This window comes from Apostichopus japonicus, chromosome 15 (assembly GCF_037975245.1).
Source record: "Apostichopus japonicus isolate 1M-3 chromosome 15, ASM3797524v1, whole genome shotgun sequence".
In the NCBI taxonomy this organism is placed as follows: domain Eukaryota; kingdom Metazoa; phylum Echinodermata; class Holothuroidea; order Aspidochirotida; family Stichopodidae; genus Apostichopus; species Apostichopus japonicus.
In genome coordinates, this window is record NC_092575.1 from 2,153,100 (window position 1) to 2,168,257 (window position 15,158).

At 38.2% G+C, this 15,158-nt stretch overlaps 1 protein-coding gene across 1 annotated transcript in view; it reads right to left on the reverse strand.

Moving 5' to 3' along the window:
• Positions 1-1,559: 1,559 nt before the first annotated feature.
• The window catches only part of LOC139981552 (uncharacterized), a 35,201-nt gene continuing 21,602 nt past the window's right edge, over positions 1,560-15,158 (reverse strand). Inside the window, exons 3-4 of the mRNA XM_071994024.1 lie at positions 2,316-2,423; positions 1,560-1,947 (exon numbers count right to left, since the gene is read on the reverse strand). Coding sequence (XP_071850125.1) covers positions 1,859-1,947; positions 2,316-2,423 — 197 coding nt within the window. The 3' untranslated portion in view covers positions 1,560-1,858. The remainder of the gene's footprint in view (positions 1,948-2,315; positions 2,424-15,158) is intronic.

Sequence of the window (15,158 nt, forward strand, 5' to 3'; positions counted from 1 at the left end):
GGATAAAAAGCCCAAATCCTGAACGCAGCCCCCGAAAAGGGGGGTTCTTTCTGGGGGGGTCCATTTTTTAAGGAAAATATACCAGAGGTTACATTTCCACACAAATAGGATAAAATTTGGTTTTTGTAATATATGTCATAAGGAATAAGAATGTCTTGGGTTAAAAGCCCAAATCCCGAACACACCCTGTGAAGGTTTTTTTCGGGGGGGGGGGGGGGTAGGGGGGTACATTTTTGAAGGGAAAAATACCATAAGTTACATTTACACTCAAATATGATAAAACAAACTCTTATTAACCTCAAAAGGGAAACCCAGTTAGTTAATTAAGCCTTATATATTGACTGTGATAACACTGTGGTGGTGGGGGAGTTTTAGAGGGTCTCTAAGGACCCCCTATTTAACCCTAACTGCACTGGGAGGAGCATTATGACAGTTTTTGCCACGGATTTGAACCGTTTGAGATATGAACTAAATTCTATCATGACTTTTTCCCACGTCTTGCGCACATTTTGACACCACTTTGTCCATATAGGACCCCTGCAGGGTGAGTTATGTACCAATGTGTGATGACGTCACAGAAATGTTTTCAATTTTTACATTGACTGTGTACAAAACGTTAGTTTAAATAGGATACAAATACTCTAACTTGGGACAAATTTAAAAGTCTGTTTGCTTTGAAGTACACACCAATTATGATTACTTAATCTTCTGAATCGCTTTATCATCACTGTCGCCTAGAAAGTCTTCACAATTATTATCTAGAAACAGTTCTTGCACATCGTCAGGTATTAACCTTCTCGGGCCATCTCAGCTCTAGTGATTCTGTCCATCCATTGTACGTCAACAATGTTTTCCAGCTTCCATAACAACTGAGCGCCATTCTCTAGCAATGAAGTTTGATCTAAGAATGTGTAGCTTAAGAATCTGCTGGCATGGTGGTAGCAATGACATATCAATGATCTTGTTCTGCTTTGTAAATTTGCGATCAAGGATTGTATATCTGGCTGTCAGTGTCCACTTTGACCTGATGGGATTCCGGGGTTCGCATAATCTTTACTTACTGTTTAGTTTTAGTCTTTACTTATAAGGCACAAGAAAATGGTCATGTTTAAAACATACCACTGCAGACGGGGAAACCGATCAACAGTAAAGATGTATAAGGAAGCAAAACATATCCCACTCAATTCAAGAGAAATGGAGAAGACCGAATTGAGAGACCAAAGGAAGATTTCTAGATTTGACTTAGTTCCCTTTTTGTTTACCCGTTATCGCGATCGAAACCACAGCTGCTCGTAGCTAATTTGACTATACCTTTCTTCTTAAACAAATGCGGAATCAAATTAAAGGGGAAGATATTTTTGAAACTTATAGAACCATTTGATTGAAATACGAATTTTTATTTCCGGATTGAGAAAGACAATTGGTTGTTAATGGAGCTATAAACAGACTGTTTATAGCTCCATGTGCTGTTCGACACATAGATGTATGTGGACATTTGGTTATGAAAGGTTTCCAGACTTTGACCTATGTTGAACTCAAATGACATTTGACCTCCTATTTAGACAGAGGTCTTGTAGAAATATACCCCCTTTCGTACTGAGAAAGTGACTGTCCTTTTGTGAGAAGCAAAGAAATATCATGTAAAAATCCCTGTTGTTAAAAATCATTCAACTGAAGACCCTGTTCTAAAAACACATTCAAATAATGCGTCTTCGTATAGTGTATAAGGAGTACTTACAAAATACATTTAAACAGTTGAAAGTTAAAAGGCCATGAAAGAGCATAAGCAAAACTTGAAAGATAATAATTGCAAAATGTGGTATTGCAAAGTAGAAATTAAAGTTATATATATAGCTTATTAAGTTTCATCATCGCTGGAAGGATGGGTGAGGGGAAACCCCTTCTCCGTCATCCACTTGTATGGATTCAGCTCAGTTAACTGAAGTTCTGAGAATTAAAAGAAGATGACAAAAGATACATGATTACATTTGGTTCGGTTGTCTATCCAGTTGTGTATGATGCCAGTTAACAGTGATTCTAACGATTCTAACAACCCCCCCCCCCCCCCTTTATTTTTTCTTATTATAACTGGGAGATATAAACCGAGAACGCATTGATGTTATTGAAACAACAAGTTTCAATTACCTAGTAAACTTTTGCACTTACCCTCAATCAATAATTGTTTATCCATATAATGTGTTTAACTTTTAAGAATCTTACTTACTATTTATACACATATATTTAAAATTGTTTTGGTGGTTGTAGTGAGGGCAAGTGGTGGTGTGACTGAAGGCATCTTCTCTAAACCAACTTACCTAGTTTGATGCATTCAAGCTCTTGTTTCAGGAACAAATGGAGGTGAGCGTCTTCTCTAACTTCAAGATGATGATCACTGCATTGGATCGGTGGTGAAGGAGGACCTCCTAAAAGAGACACATGGTGAAATATTTTCAAATGCTTTTGTTTTCTCGAATTAGATGAGATTGCTTTAAGCTAGCTAAAGCCGGTTACTATTCAATAATAATCAAGTATGTTCTTTTGAACAAAACTTTCCATTTCCCTGCGCATCACCATCAACTGTACTTTTGTACCAACCATACGATTGTATTTAACATCACTATGTAAGTAGTGATCCTTATACTGATGCGGATATTACCTGTCCTACGTTGTCAGGGACCATGGTCATATCTGGTAGTGTGTTCATGATAACATATTCTAAATATATATGAAATATCATTTGCTATAGGAAATGGTGTTGCCTCGACATTTATGATTACAAGCATGCACCTTGATCCCAGAAAGTGACCAATACGCAAACTTACGAATGGGTTTGACAAAATAGCCTTTAACGTACGACAATGTGAGAATACCATTCTCATTAATTTAGTAGCTCAGGATAATCCGTGCAACAACTCTTTTGCTATAAGTTGATGAGAATAAAATACAGTATGCTTTAACTTTTGGAAATTTGCCATTGAGTAAAACAAATATATATATGTTAGTAGTGTCGGTCACATATATTGGTGAAAGTATAATTAAGGAAATGACATATTTCGAAGTATAAAGATGAAGGGCTAAAAAGGTATACAGTTACATGATTGTCAATATGATTTTCAATTAGAGAGATGATTGGCTGATTGCATAAAATATTGGCTACACAGAAGAGTAACATTGACCTACTTAGTAAATAAAGACTACAATTTTCATGCACAGGGAACTTAACATATTAATTACATCAGCGTGACGATTTACTTCCTCTGCATTCGAGTATGCATCACAATACTTCATGAAATGTGTGTTGTTCAGCAGAAGTTGGCTATGAGTGTAAGTAGATCCATGTGGATCATGTTACACAAGTAACTCAAGTAACTAACCACAGACATGCGGGCACTTTTATGGCAAGCCGTACTGCAATAATTTGATAAGCTGTGGTTCGCGATAAACTTAGTTTATCGAACGAAAAGCAGAGTTAACGGCGAACTCGGGTTATCGAATTATTGCACACGTGGCGTGCCATGTCCTATTTGATAAACTCGGTTTATCAAGCGATAAACTGAGTTTATCGATAAACTGAGTTAATCGATCGAAATACAGAGTTAACGGCGATAAACTCGGTGTATCGAATTATTGCACATGTGGCGTGCCATACACTTTGACAACAGAACGACATCTTGTTCCTATCTAATTTGTGTTCAGTCATTATTTCATTTCCGCTACATTGCAATAGCCTTTGCACCTCTTTCATCAAACTGAGTTTAGTGCAAATCTCAATGAAATTTAGCCTGATGTAGAATTCTGCAAAAGTTAGAACCCACCACATTAAAAGAAATAAGTTCTTTCTCTACTTGTTAATAATCAGGTCAATATTAGCTGCACATAATATCAGCTATAACGTGCTAATTTACTTAACACAGTCTGCATTTTGTTACAACAAACATGATATATACTGTATACTGATAATTTAATTTTGTTTATCTTTTCAAGGTGCTCATCTCGGTAGAATTAAAACCAGAAAAAAAAGATAATGTCCAGATACTATTGGAAAACTCTTAATACTGATGTATCAAAGCCTGTCCAATGTTGCAATGTGTACCAGGAGACAAACATTACATTATCTCGACCCAGAACAAATCTAAATAGCATTCCAGTAACTGGATTGTGGCAATAGGTACATGTACCCATATCTGATGTTGAAGGAAACAGGTATACACTGGGTGATTGGGTGTGTATATATATATATAAATATATATATATATATATATATATATATATATTTATATATATATATATATATATATATAGGCTATATATATATAGGCTATATATATAGGCTATATATATAGGCTATATATATAGGCTATATTTATAGGCTATATATATATATATATAGGCTATATATATAGGCTATATATATATATATATATATATAGGCTATATATATAGGCTATATATATAGGCTATATATATAGGCTATATATATAGGTTCGAAACCGGTAAGGAAGGTCGTAATCCCACTGTAGGCGTTTGGAACCTGTATCGAACAATACTAGTTCTGTATTTTGGTGACATATTTTGCCTTACTCTAGAGATCAAACATGATGCTAACCAACTCGAAAATCATTTGTGATTCCTACTATACAGCCGGATCTCGAAACGGATTTTGTTAATGAAATGGCGGTTTAAGAGCTATAGATATCGAGAGATTTATCCACACTCGGAAATGTACGTGGGTAAAGCGATACTGTATAGTGAACACTTTGGCCCGTGGAAATCATTTGTTGATATTCATTTGTCATCGTTTGCGGAAAAACCTTATATTCCATTGTTATTTTTAAACTCAAGTCACTTCTTATTTATTTTTTCACTTTTTATTGGGATGTAATAAATGCAATTTAAACAGGCTGGAGGCAAACTAATTGTGCCATTTGAAGTGATTGATTTAAATGACAAAGATAACCTGCTGTTCAGAGCTATAAATGTCTCTTCTATGTCCTAATTTTGCTACTCTATCTTCTTGAAAAGATTTGCTTGCCGACCCACGGCGCTAACGAGACGGATTTTTGTTCGAAAATATTAAGGACGGAGAATGGCCCCAAAAATATTCTCACTGTGTTTCACAACTTCTCTTAAACCCAAACTGAAGTACTTTTCATATAGATTACTTCACAGAATTTTACCAAAACAACAACTTGCTCTTTTAAATAAAGTGAAGGGCAGATTCGCCTCACCGTATGTTGTGTAGTATTGAAGTGGAGACGCTAGTGCATTTATTCTTGGGCTGTAGTTTTACTGCGGAATTTATTCTGAACGCAGAATGTAGATTCCTCTGCAAACAATTTTGATTCTCTAAGAGAATATCAGTGTGAGATAGCAAATTGGTATGCAAAATTGGCAAAAGTGCAGGATTGTAAAGATGTATCGTACTTGATTACACATTGAAACATACAGTACTATTTGCCAGTGGCGTAGGAAGGTATACTTTTGAGTGGGGGGCTGAAGACTGATGGCTGGCCTGGGGGAGGGGTCTAAGGGGAGGGGGTGTCCCCCTCCCCTTTGGAATTTTTTTTGCATTTCCAGGTGGCCTCAGATGCAATTTGGTGCAATATAGCACACTTCAACCCACCACTCCATTTTGTATATAATTTTGCATTTTCACCTGCATGGCCTTAGATGCAATTTGGTGCTCCAAATGAGATTTTTTTCTCATTCGGAAATGAAAAAGGGGTTTTCTGACTTGCGAAGCGGGGGGGGGGGGCGGAATGATACTTCCGCCCCTCCATATTTTTCACTGGGGGGCTGGCGCCCCCAGCCCCCCGGTTCCTACGCCCTTGCTATTTGCAGTAGCATAGATAGGGCCAAGATTCATAAATCTTCAAATAGCTACAAACAAAAAATTAACACAAATATTTGTATTCACTATCCTATAAGATCCTCTTACTCTGTATTTCACTGCTTACAGTAACCAATGTGTATCTCTTGTCATTGTTCCCCATGTCGTACTTTACATGACCGAATTGTTTGCAATATATTATCCAAATTCTGTGATGTGCACTTTGTGGTGAATTGCACTAGCTGGTGATATTGAAGTTGAATTTTTGTTTACCAACAGTCTGGTATGTGAAAGGCTTGTCCACAGTCCAGAGAGAGGTTGGAGGATGTTGCAACGGAGCTTCTTCGAAGAAAGCCAGAAGCCTTGAGTGATTTCACTCCACCACAAACGACAAGAGAAAACCAGCCTACAGAGATTCCACCGTGGTGCAAGTGTACCAAATGTAGTCAAATGCCAACTATCATTGAAAACAGGTGTTGTTGTAGGAGGATTGCTGCTTGCATTATAGAATCTCAAGCATTCAGAGATATTTGCTTGAATGCAAATGTTCTATCTGTCAACATGCTAGTGCGCGAGGATGAACTGGCCAACGAAGAAAACAGATCAAATGACAGCTACCGTCACTATGCATATGGGAACTATATTTACTGGAAGTTTGGACGTCTTGGCCGTGGCAACAGACTGGTCATCCCTGCTTGTTGTGTTATTAAAATAAGTCAGAGATTCCCATCAGCAGATGGGCAGTTCAAGGGTTTTATTGCAGGAGAGAACCTCTAAGTTTAGACAAATGGATTGTTGCCAGGCTCCAAATTAATTCATTTTGATAGTACACAGGAACTTTACTTGTTGATTTAACTAAGAGACATATGCAGTTGAACCCCTAAAATAAAGCCCTTATCATTACCATCATTATATCATCATAAAAAAGCTCAAATCCACTTTAATGTAACACTATTCTGAATGGGTATGCCTTGATATGCATAACATGTGGCTCATATTCCAGTGTCAGTTTCATTTTCTTATGGTAATTTAAGATCATATATATGAGGGCATCTACTTACGGTACTTGATTAATCGGGAACCGCATGCAGTTGTTGCCGTTAATACTTCTGCTAATAAAATAGACAACGTCTTTTTCTATGATTTTTTCAACCTCATTGACCCCACGATGCCATAACGACATACATAACTAGCTTATCTATTCAAAGCTTACTTCAAAATGTGGAATGAAAGTCTAAAAGTTTACAACTTTGAACGTTATTTTTCTCGAAGATATTTCCGTTAGGATCGCATAAACCCCGCCCATAGTATGAATATTTAAATTCTATGAACGTCATTGAATAATGAGGTAAATAATTGTCACTTTGCCGCGTCGTAAGCAACCCAGTACACCCAGGTGCGTATCCAGGGGGGGCGTTGGGGGCGCGCGCCCCCCGGGTAAGAAAAAGAGGAGAGAAAAAAAGAAGAAAAAAGGAAAAAAGAGGGGAAAAAGAGGAGGAGGAGAGGAAGGAAGGGAAAAGAAAAAGAAGAAAGAGAGAAGAAGGAGAAAAGGAGGGAGTAAAAGAAAAACGCGAAGACACCGGGAAGAGAAAGAGGAACAGTGACATCATTACAGCGCTGAAGGGTAGCCAGTGACGGATCAATGATTTCGTAAAAGTGTGCCTCACCCTACCCCTTACACCGACAACTCCATTTTTGTTGACGTTTCCATTTTCCTCTCTCACTAATGATCTATATATATACTATATATGGTCTATCATAACGCGTGTGTATAGATTGTGCTATGAAACCAACTGTGCAACTGATGCATTTTGGAATGGGGCGACCGCCCCCCCCCCCCCCATTCAGCATTTTTTTAAATGATATCGCTAAGTAATTTCAAAATAGAAAGTGCTTAGATGCAACTTACAAGGCCTGGGAAGTGTCCTTTCCAGCGATCTGGGAGACATTTTCGGCCAAAATTTGCTTGTACGCTTCGCGCTAACAAATGGTCCTGGGTAGTGCCATTTCCAGCGATCTGGGAGGCATTTTCGGACAAAATTTTCTTGTACGCTTCGCGCCAACCTATGGTGGCGCTACGTTTAGATAATTTGCCTACAGGCTTCGCCCCTCCCTTGGCAAATTCCTCGCTACGCGCCTGTTCGAATTTGTAACGCAAATAGCAGATATGACATCATATCAGTGAGCATGAAAATGGCGTTCCAGGATGAAAATTCTCAAAACTGTCCGACTTGCCTGAAAAAATAACCAAAATTTTTCGCTCGCGAAGCGCGCGTTCAACGTGTCAATGTCGAGATCATATAAGCAAGCATCGGTTATTACATCGCATGCCATCATGTATACCGTACGGTCCGTTAAAATTGAGCAGTATACCGCGGGATGCTAATGTAAACAACGACATGTCTCATGCAGATGTATAAAAAGCATGGAGGTCCAATTATGTCAAAAGTTTCTTTTACATTAGTAATGGCGAATTAGGGGCTGCACCCCCGCCGCGCAGTGGCGGAGCGTCCATACGGTCAGGGGGCGGATGCGTCCCCTGACGGACTCAAATGGACTGCTGGCGCCTTTTTCAGCTCTTTACCACATTTTACTTATTCTAGATTATTGACTTTTTTATTGCGCTCTCATCTACTTATTGACATTTGTCACATTTTGTTGGTGTAATTTGGCGATGACACCCTATTCTTCGTTTATCTACAAATTAGCCAGGCCCTGAAAGGGTCATTTCCGGCGATCTAGGGAGTATCTTTTCTCAAAATTTGTCTGTGCGCTACGCGCCAACCAGTGGTGGCGCTCCGCTTAGATAGTGTCGAAAGCGCCCCTACAGACCATTCTCGCCCCTCCTGACCAATACCCCTAGCTCCGCCACTGCCGCCGCGCCTCCTACGCCTATGTGTGTAGTGTTCGGTTTCGGAAATATCTGCTATTTTTTCATTTCCTTCAACCAAGTTTTATAATAGCCGTTATAAGAGGTTTAATATTTGTACACCAATAAATTAACTGTGTCTAAATTTTGGAAAATTTCTGACCAACATTCTGCATCACACTTCCCTCTACTCGTGCAATTTTGACCGGTCTGTTGGGGTTGAAGGTAGTTTTTCTATATTGGTTGTCCATAGATGAAATTTTGTACAACATTATGGGTATGTTTTGAAGTGAGTTTATTCACGAGAAATGTGAATTTTCAAATTCTGAACAAATTTGGGGCTTAAAACCTTGAAAAGTGGGGCTGACGGGTATTGTGGGCCGCGACGTAGAATCACCTACAAAAGCAAAGACCCACAGGACATGCGATCAGGTCGAACATGACGTGTGCCGGGTTGACATCTTCAAAAAGGTTATGGATGGAAAAAAAAAACTATTAGGAAATACTTGGTTCTCAGGCCAAAAGTGTACATCTGGTTGGTCATTTCAAGCCCGAGAAGTGCCGTTTCCGGTGATCTGGGGGGGTATCAAAACCAGAAATTTTCTTGTACGCTGCTCGCCAACCGATGGTGGCGCTCCGCTTAGATAGTAATTCGCGCCCCCCGGGTTAGAAAATCCTGGATAAGCGCCTGTACACCGGTATGTACTACAACACCATATGATTTATGTGTGTACATTGTGTATGGCTGTGATACGGGCGGAACTTTTTCGGATTGCTGTGAAATAATCTATTTTAAGCAACGGCTCATAAATAAACATGTTAGCTTTTCACTGATTGCTTGAATTCAAACAGTTCCAAGCAATGACACATCGGCGAAACGCTGGCAATCTATTACCATTTAGTACATAACTGATCCCCTATATTAAAGTGAATTCGTCCAACGCGTCTGAATAACTTTTCCCGCCTTTTTTACCTTTGGGTATATTGCACTGTATTTGAACTCTTACTATAGCAGAACTGTTGAGGCTGTTACAAATGATCATCCAGCATTTTTAAACTCTCAGTAATTAGCCAAGTGTGAAAGATAAAAACAATATGTGTCTGCGATTACAAACTTATAAAAGCTCCAAGCAAGATATGTTGTCCAATTGACATTTTAAGAATTTAGCACGTGAACTCTTATTTCCAAAGTCAATTCCAATCAATGACACATCGGTGGAACGCTGGCAATCTTTAATAATTTGGTATCTAACTGGTCCCCTTTACTAAAGTGTATTCGTCCAACTTGTTTGAACAACTTTTCCCGCCATTACCAGATTTATCTGGCAAATTGTAAGTGCAAGAAGGGAAATTTACTTTTTAAAATGAAAAAATTAGGCTATTGTAGGCCTAAGCCATAAAACTGATAAAGACTGGTCGGTAGTATTGGCTGTTAATTGGTTTAATGGGAAAGAGTTTTACCCGTGATAGAATTTCGTCGTGAAGTTGTTGTTTGCTGTATATGGCATTGCGACAAGAACATTAATATATTGTTTCTCGTCTACAGTTCTAGCTGCTTCATAATTTAATATTTAAAAAAAGGTGCCCCCCCCCAGGTGCCTCCAGATGTGATTTGTAGTGTTAAAAAAAATACTCAAACAAAAACTATTTTTTACAAAGGACGAAACGTATTATGATCATCAGTAAAACTTCGTTCCACCAACCATCACAATAACCAGTTGTTTTCTCACTATCAAGGTCACAGAGGCCCCGGTGTGAACCGCTAGTGCTTAAACTTCACTACTACCCTGCGTGAATTTAAATTTCATATTTTCAACACTCTTATATAAAACAGTACCGCATCAAAGCAAAACGGTTAATTTCCATTTTATGTATAACTTTTATATCCTCCTCAATTGAAAACAGTGGCAGACTGACCACATGACCATTTAGACCATGCCCGGTGGGCCGGTGGGCTGGGGAGCCTGGTAAAAATTGCAGCCCATTTTCACAGTAGTTAATAGAATACAGACGGGCTGTGTATAAATAAATTTTTAACTGTGGGAATAAGCTCATGAAATCACCATGTTAGTTAGTCGGTTAGTTCGTAACAAAAGAACGTGCTATTGGCAACCCGTCCGTGCTAATGGATTTTATTTAGTTTTTTTTTTTCCATTTTTTTCAAGCACGTTGTCACAAAATGCTTGAAAAACTAAATAAAATCCAGTCTAAAACATATATTTTTGTTTACGTTTTGAACTTTCCTCGGTTTAATCAAGTGTTGCCTCTGGGAAATTATTTTTGGGTCATTTTTAAATGATTATTGTAACCTACAAAATTGAGAAATATAGCACCATTTTGCATGTAGGCATTCCTTAACTTTAATAAAAATCTCAATGGGTAGGGGGACACCCCTCCCCTTAAGGATTGTCCCCCAGGACGGCGATCACTATGTCAGTAGCATATCAATGAATAAGGGGCCGGTCTAGGTGGAAAATGCCCGGGCCGGTTTTAAGACCCAGTCCGCCCCTGATTGAAAACATAAATATCGGACAGACTAAGCCCGAAATTCTTGAACATAAAGTTACTTCAAGTTGCAAAATTAATATTCAAGTTATGTATTAAACAGAGACTTACCTTTATTCTGCGAAGACATTTCTCTATAGTGAAACCAGCACAAAATAGGCTGCATTGATCTAGTGAGATGACAGTGTCCACTGCGATTAGATCTCATTGATTGCGAACCAATATAACGCGCCGCTCACGTACGTCTCAGAATGGCGCATACACAGTAACTGAACAGAGCCGTATATATATCTCTCTGGCTCTCTACGGCTCTGGTACTGAAAAAATTGATTGAGCCAACGCCCTCTATCATCATGATCATTGATGTTGCATAGGTTAGTTTTACTGTACAGTCGTTTACAACAACTTCATTGCATTTCGATAAACTCATTTTAATCAAATCCCTTATTTTGTAGCAGAAATACGACCGCATTCTATAGCTGTACGGATCCAGTGCTATATAGCCTATACCTTGTCGATTTTCTGACGACTTTTCTTTACCAGCTGCGATCCACGTTTAGTGGAATAGTACATATAGCATCCAACATTGTCAAGTATGTTGTCCACCAACACACTTCTCCAAAAAAAATGTTTCAAAATATGTAGACATTCTGGAATAATTCTGGTTTCTCTTCTGGTTTTACTCTCCATTTTGCATGACTGAAGAAATATCAGTGCTTTGTAGTATAAGGCAGAGGAAGGACTGTTTCTCTCCACTACCGTACGTACGTTGTTGAAATTAACATCCGGGTATAGTAGCAACACAGGGATATCTCTCTATATATACCACACGCTAGACTGCAGAAAAGAGATCATTCCAACTACACTGTCACAAAATAATCTGAAAACACTAGGAATAAAGGAAGGTATTTGCTCGCAAGCTGTAAATTCAGAAGCATTAATCCAATTAACATAAAACTTAACAGAAATCCAGGAATCATAAAAGAATGAAACGTTTTTGAAGTTAACAACATGTCATCACTTCCTCAAATACATAGCTAGAAAACTGCAGTGTATCGCGGTAATTACACATTTTCTTTAGTAACGATACATACATATACGCCTGTATGCTAACTGATTTGCTTTTGCCCGGCGTACATCCGACAGCTGTATTGACAGACGGTTCAAAGATCGTTATAGAGTACGGGGTAATATATGTCACATGGGGTGATATAGGCGGCATTTATTTGAAAATTGTTAACGGACTTAACACAACTGATGCATGGAAATGTATTTAACCCAACTTTGGAGAACGATCGAATGCAAAAAAACTCACCCACATGTTCCACGTGACGTTAAGTCCTTCAACGGATTTGTTACCATCAGCGCATATAATGTAAACCATCTTAGCCTTCTTAATACCTTGCCATAATTCTTCAGTTTTAGCCAAGCAATGTGGTAACGATTCAACGTGAATAATTGATGATTTCATTCAGTAGTGTAATCAAACCTAAATAATGCTCATTTTTTTTAGAAAAATCATGTGATAGTGGTAACGTGCATTCCTATGATCTGATGGTTAATTCATGAAGCTGCTGTTGTTGACGTGCACTGTATGGCCTTCCTTTCTTTCAGTGTAAAAATTCAGTAAGAAACATTGTCGGAAAGTATATTCGCAAACCCTCAATTAGTATAACCACCAGTACAAACCATCTTACCAATATTGTTTTTGTTAGCAGATCCATTTACAGCTACAAACACTTGAAGAGATTACATGAGAGTCCGTCACTCCTCAAATTCAGAAGAAAGAGATACATATATTTTACGTATACGCTCATATCAATATATGTATATATATAGTGATATATTTATAAAAAAAAACAAGCATTGGCTGTTTTACTTTCACTCACCGTAGTTTTGTATCTCATCTCGTAATGTCACACATATATTTAATAGGCCGGTTAGACACCCTGGTATTGTCACACATATATTATATAGGCCGGGTTGGCACCCCGGTAAAGTCATATAAGCGCATGATTAAAGTTACTTAAAAGTATCAACATGCGATGTAAGTAGGCATTGCTAACATGATCTTTTTCATCCTTAGGTGTTCATTACATAGTATATAGGTATATGCATAACTATAACATTCAGTAAGAATACTCCATGTGAGGAGATGAATTGTCTGGTTCATCTTGTACTATTTTGTTTTCCTCTAGGACAGGACCAGACTACCGCAAGTAATAATGTCCTCATCTGCCTCTTTGATATATGTCTCAATCAACCTTAGACCTTAGATTGACCTTGCTTACATGAGTACTTCCAGTTGACAGTTGCTTCCTTCATAACACTTTATATACTGTTATTTTAAACCGAACATCCTTACCTAAACCATTCGTTAACCATGTACGGTACGTTTTATTCTGTTATAGCGAATCCAACAAAGACCAGAAAGGAACTCGTTCCCTTTCGACCGCCGCTCCGTTTGCTAAACTTTTGGGTTGATGTTACCGGTAAGTTGTCCCTTTAATATGTCATCGTTGGGTCACGGGCGGGGTGCGAGGGATATTATGGGATGGGGATCAGGATACGAGAGTTCGGGTCATCGGGTGAAAGCTGGATAGGCATTCATTCGTCATTGATTCCCTCTGATCATTAACGTTCACAAATCATCGATTATTCCTCACATTTAAAATATACTTCGATGTAAATATGACATAGGCCTAACGGTTATGTTTGTAAATGATGACCACATTCAAATCCACATCCACATTCAAAGAATTGAAAAGAGACCTTGCATACTGAATGAAAGATTGCTTCTTTGTTACGTTAATGTATGGCGTGGTCGAAAATCAGATAAAAGGCAATACCCAGATTCGTTTTACTCACCAAATTTATATCCCCGTCTAACAGTATATTATTTAAAGTTGATGACGTCACAATTTTCTCTTGACAGCCGCTCGTGACGTTGCTCGATCCTCTGATACCATCATGGCCGCCAAGAAAATACATCAAGATCTGAAAGAACTCAAGACCTCATGTCTTGATACGAGAGAAAAGTTACATTTTCAGGTGAGGGTAAAGGTCTAATAATTATTTTAATTGGCATTGATGATGTCACGTGATATATTGTGTTAACTGGACTTCGAATATTTGCAATCAAGAGATCACTTTTCGATATGATAGGTTATAGCTAATGAAACAGTTATTGTGGACAGCGAAGAACAACTGGTAGAGAGAACTGACTCAACCCTCAAAACAGGTAAGGAGAAATAAATTCCTTTCCATTTCTATTTAATACAAAATTACGATGAAAACTTTTCTAGGTATTTTCATCTTGGAAGGTTTAATCAATCGCTAATAATAATGTCGCCCTAACATTCCATTTGTCGTTAAAATGCGACGTAACAGGTGGGCTTGGTCAGCAAATTTGAGTAGATGACATCTGACTCCCCCGTTCTTTATTCTGGAGAAACAAAAGTATAAAAAGTTGTTATTTTAAAATCTGAACATGCGCATTTGGCAATCTGCCCTTTCTTGTCTTTTCAATAGCTGCTTGTGACCTTGCTCGCGTGTTTCAAAACATGCTTTGCTGCCCTCTATTCATCACAATCACGACTCAGAAACACAGGAAGGATTTTGCGCCTGCTGGAATGGAAGTTGTGGTTTACAGACCTCGCACTTCTGCCATGGATTGACCCTTGACCTCAAAGGTGAGTTAATACCTGCCAAGTTAAATAGGTTTTGCATAACTTGACTGACGTCATCAAATTGTAAGTGATCTATGCATAATCTTAGAAGGAATATCAAGTGAATGATAAATTGTAAAATAAATGAATTGTTGTTACAATAGATTAATAATATTACTTCTTCCTTACTTTTTTTGTTCAAGTTGTATGTGATGTCGCCCGGAAGAAAGGGGAAAGCAGAAGTGGAAAAAAAGCTTAAGAAAAAAATAATGTGATCAGAGCCGTA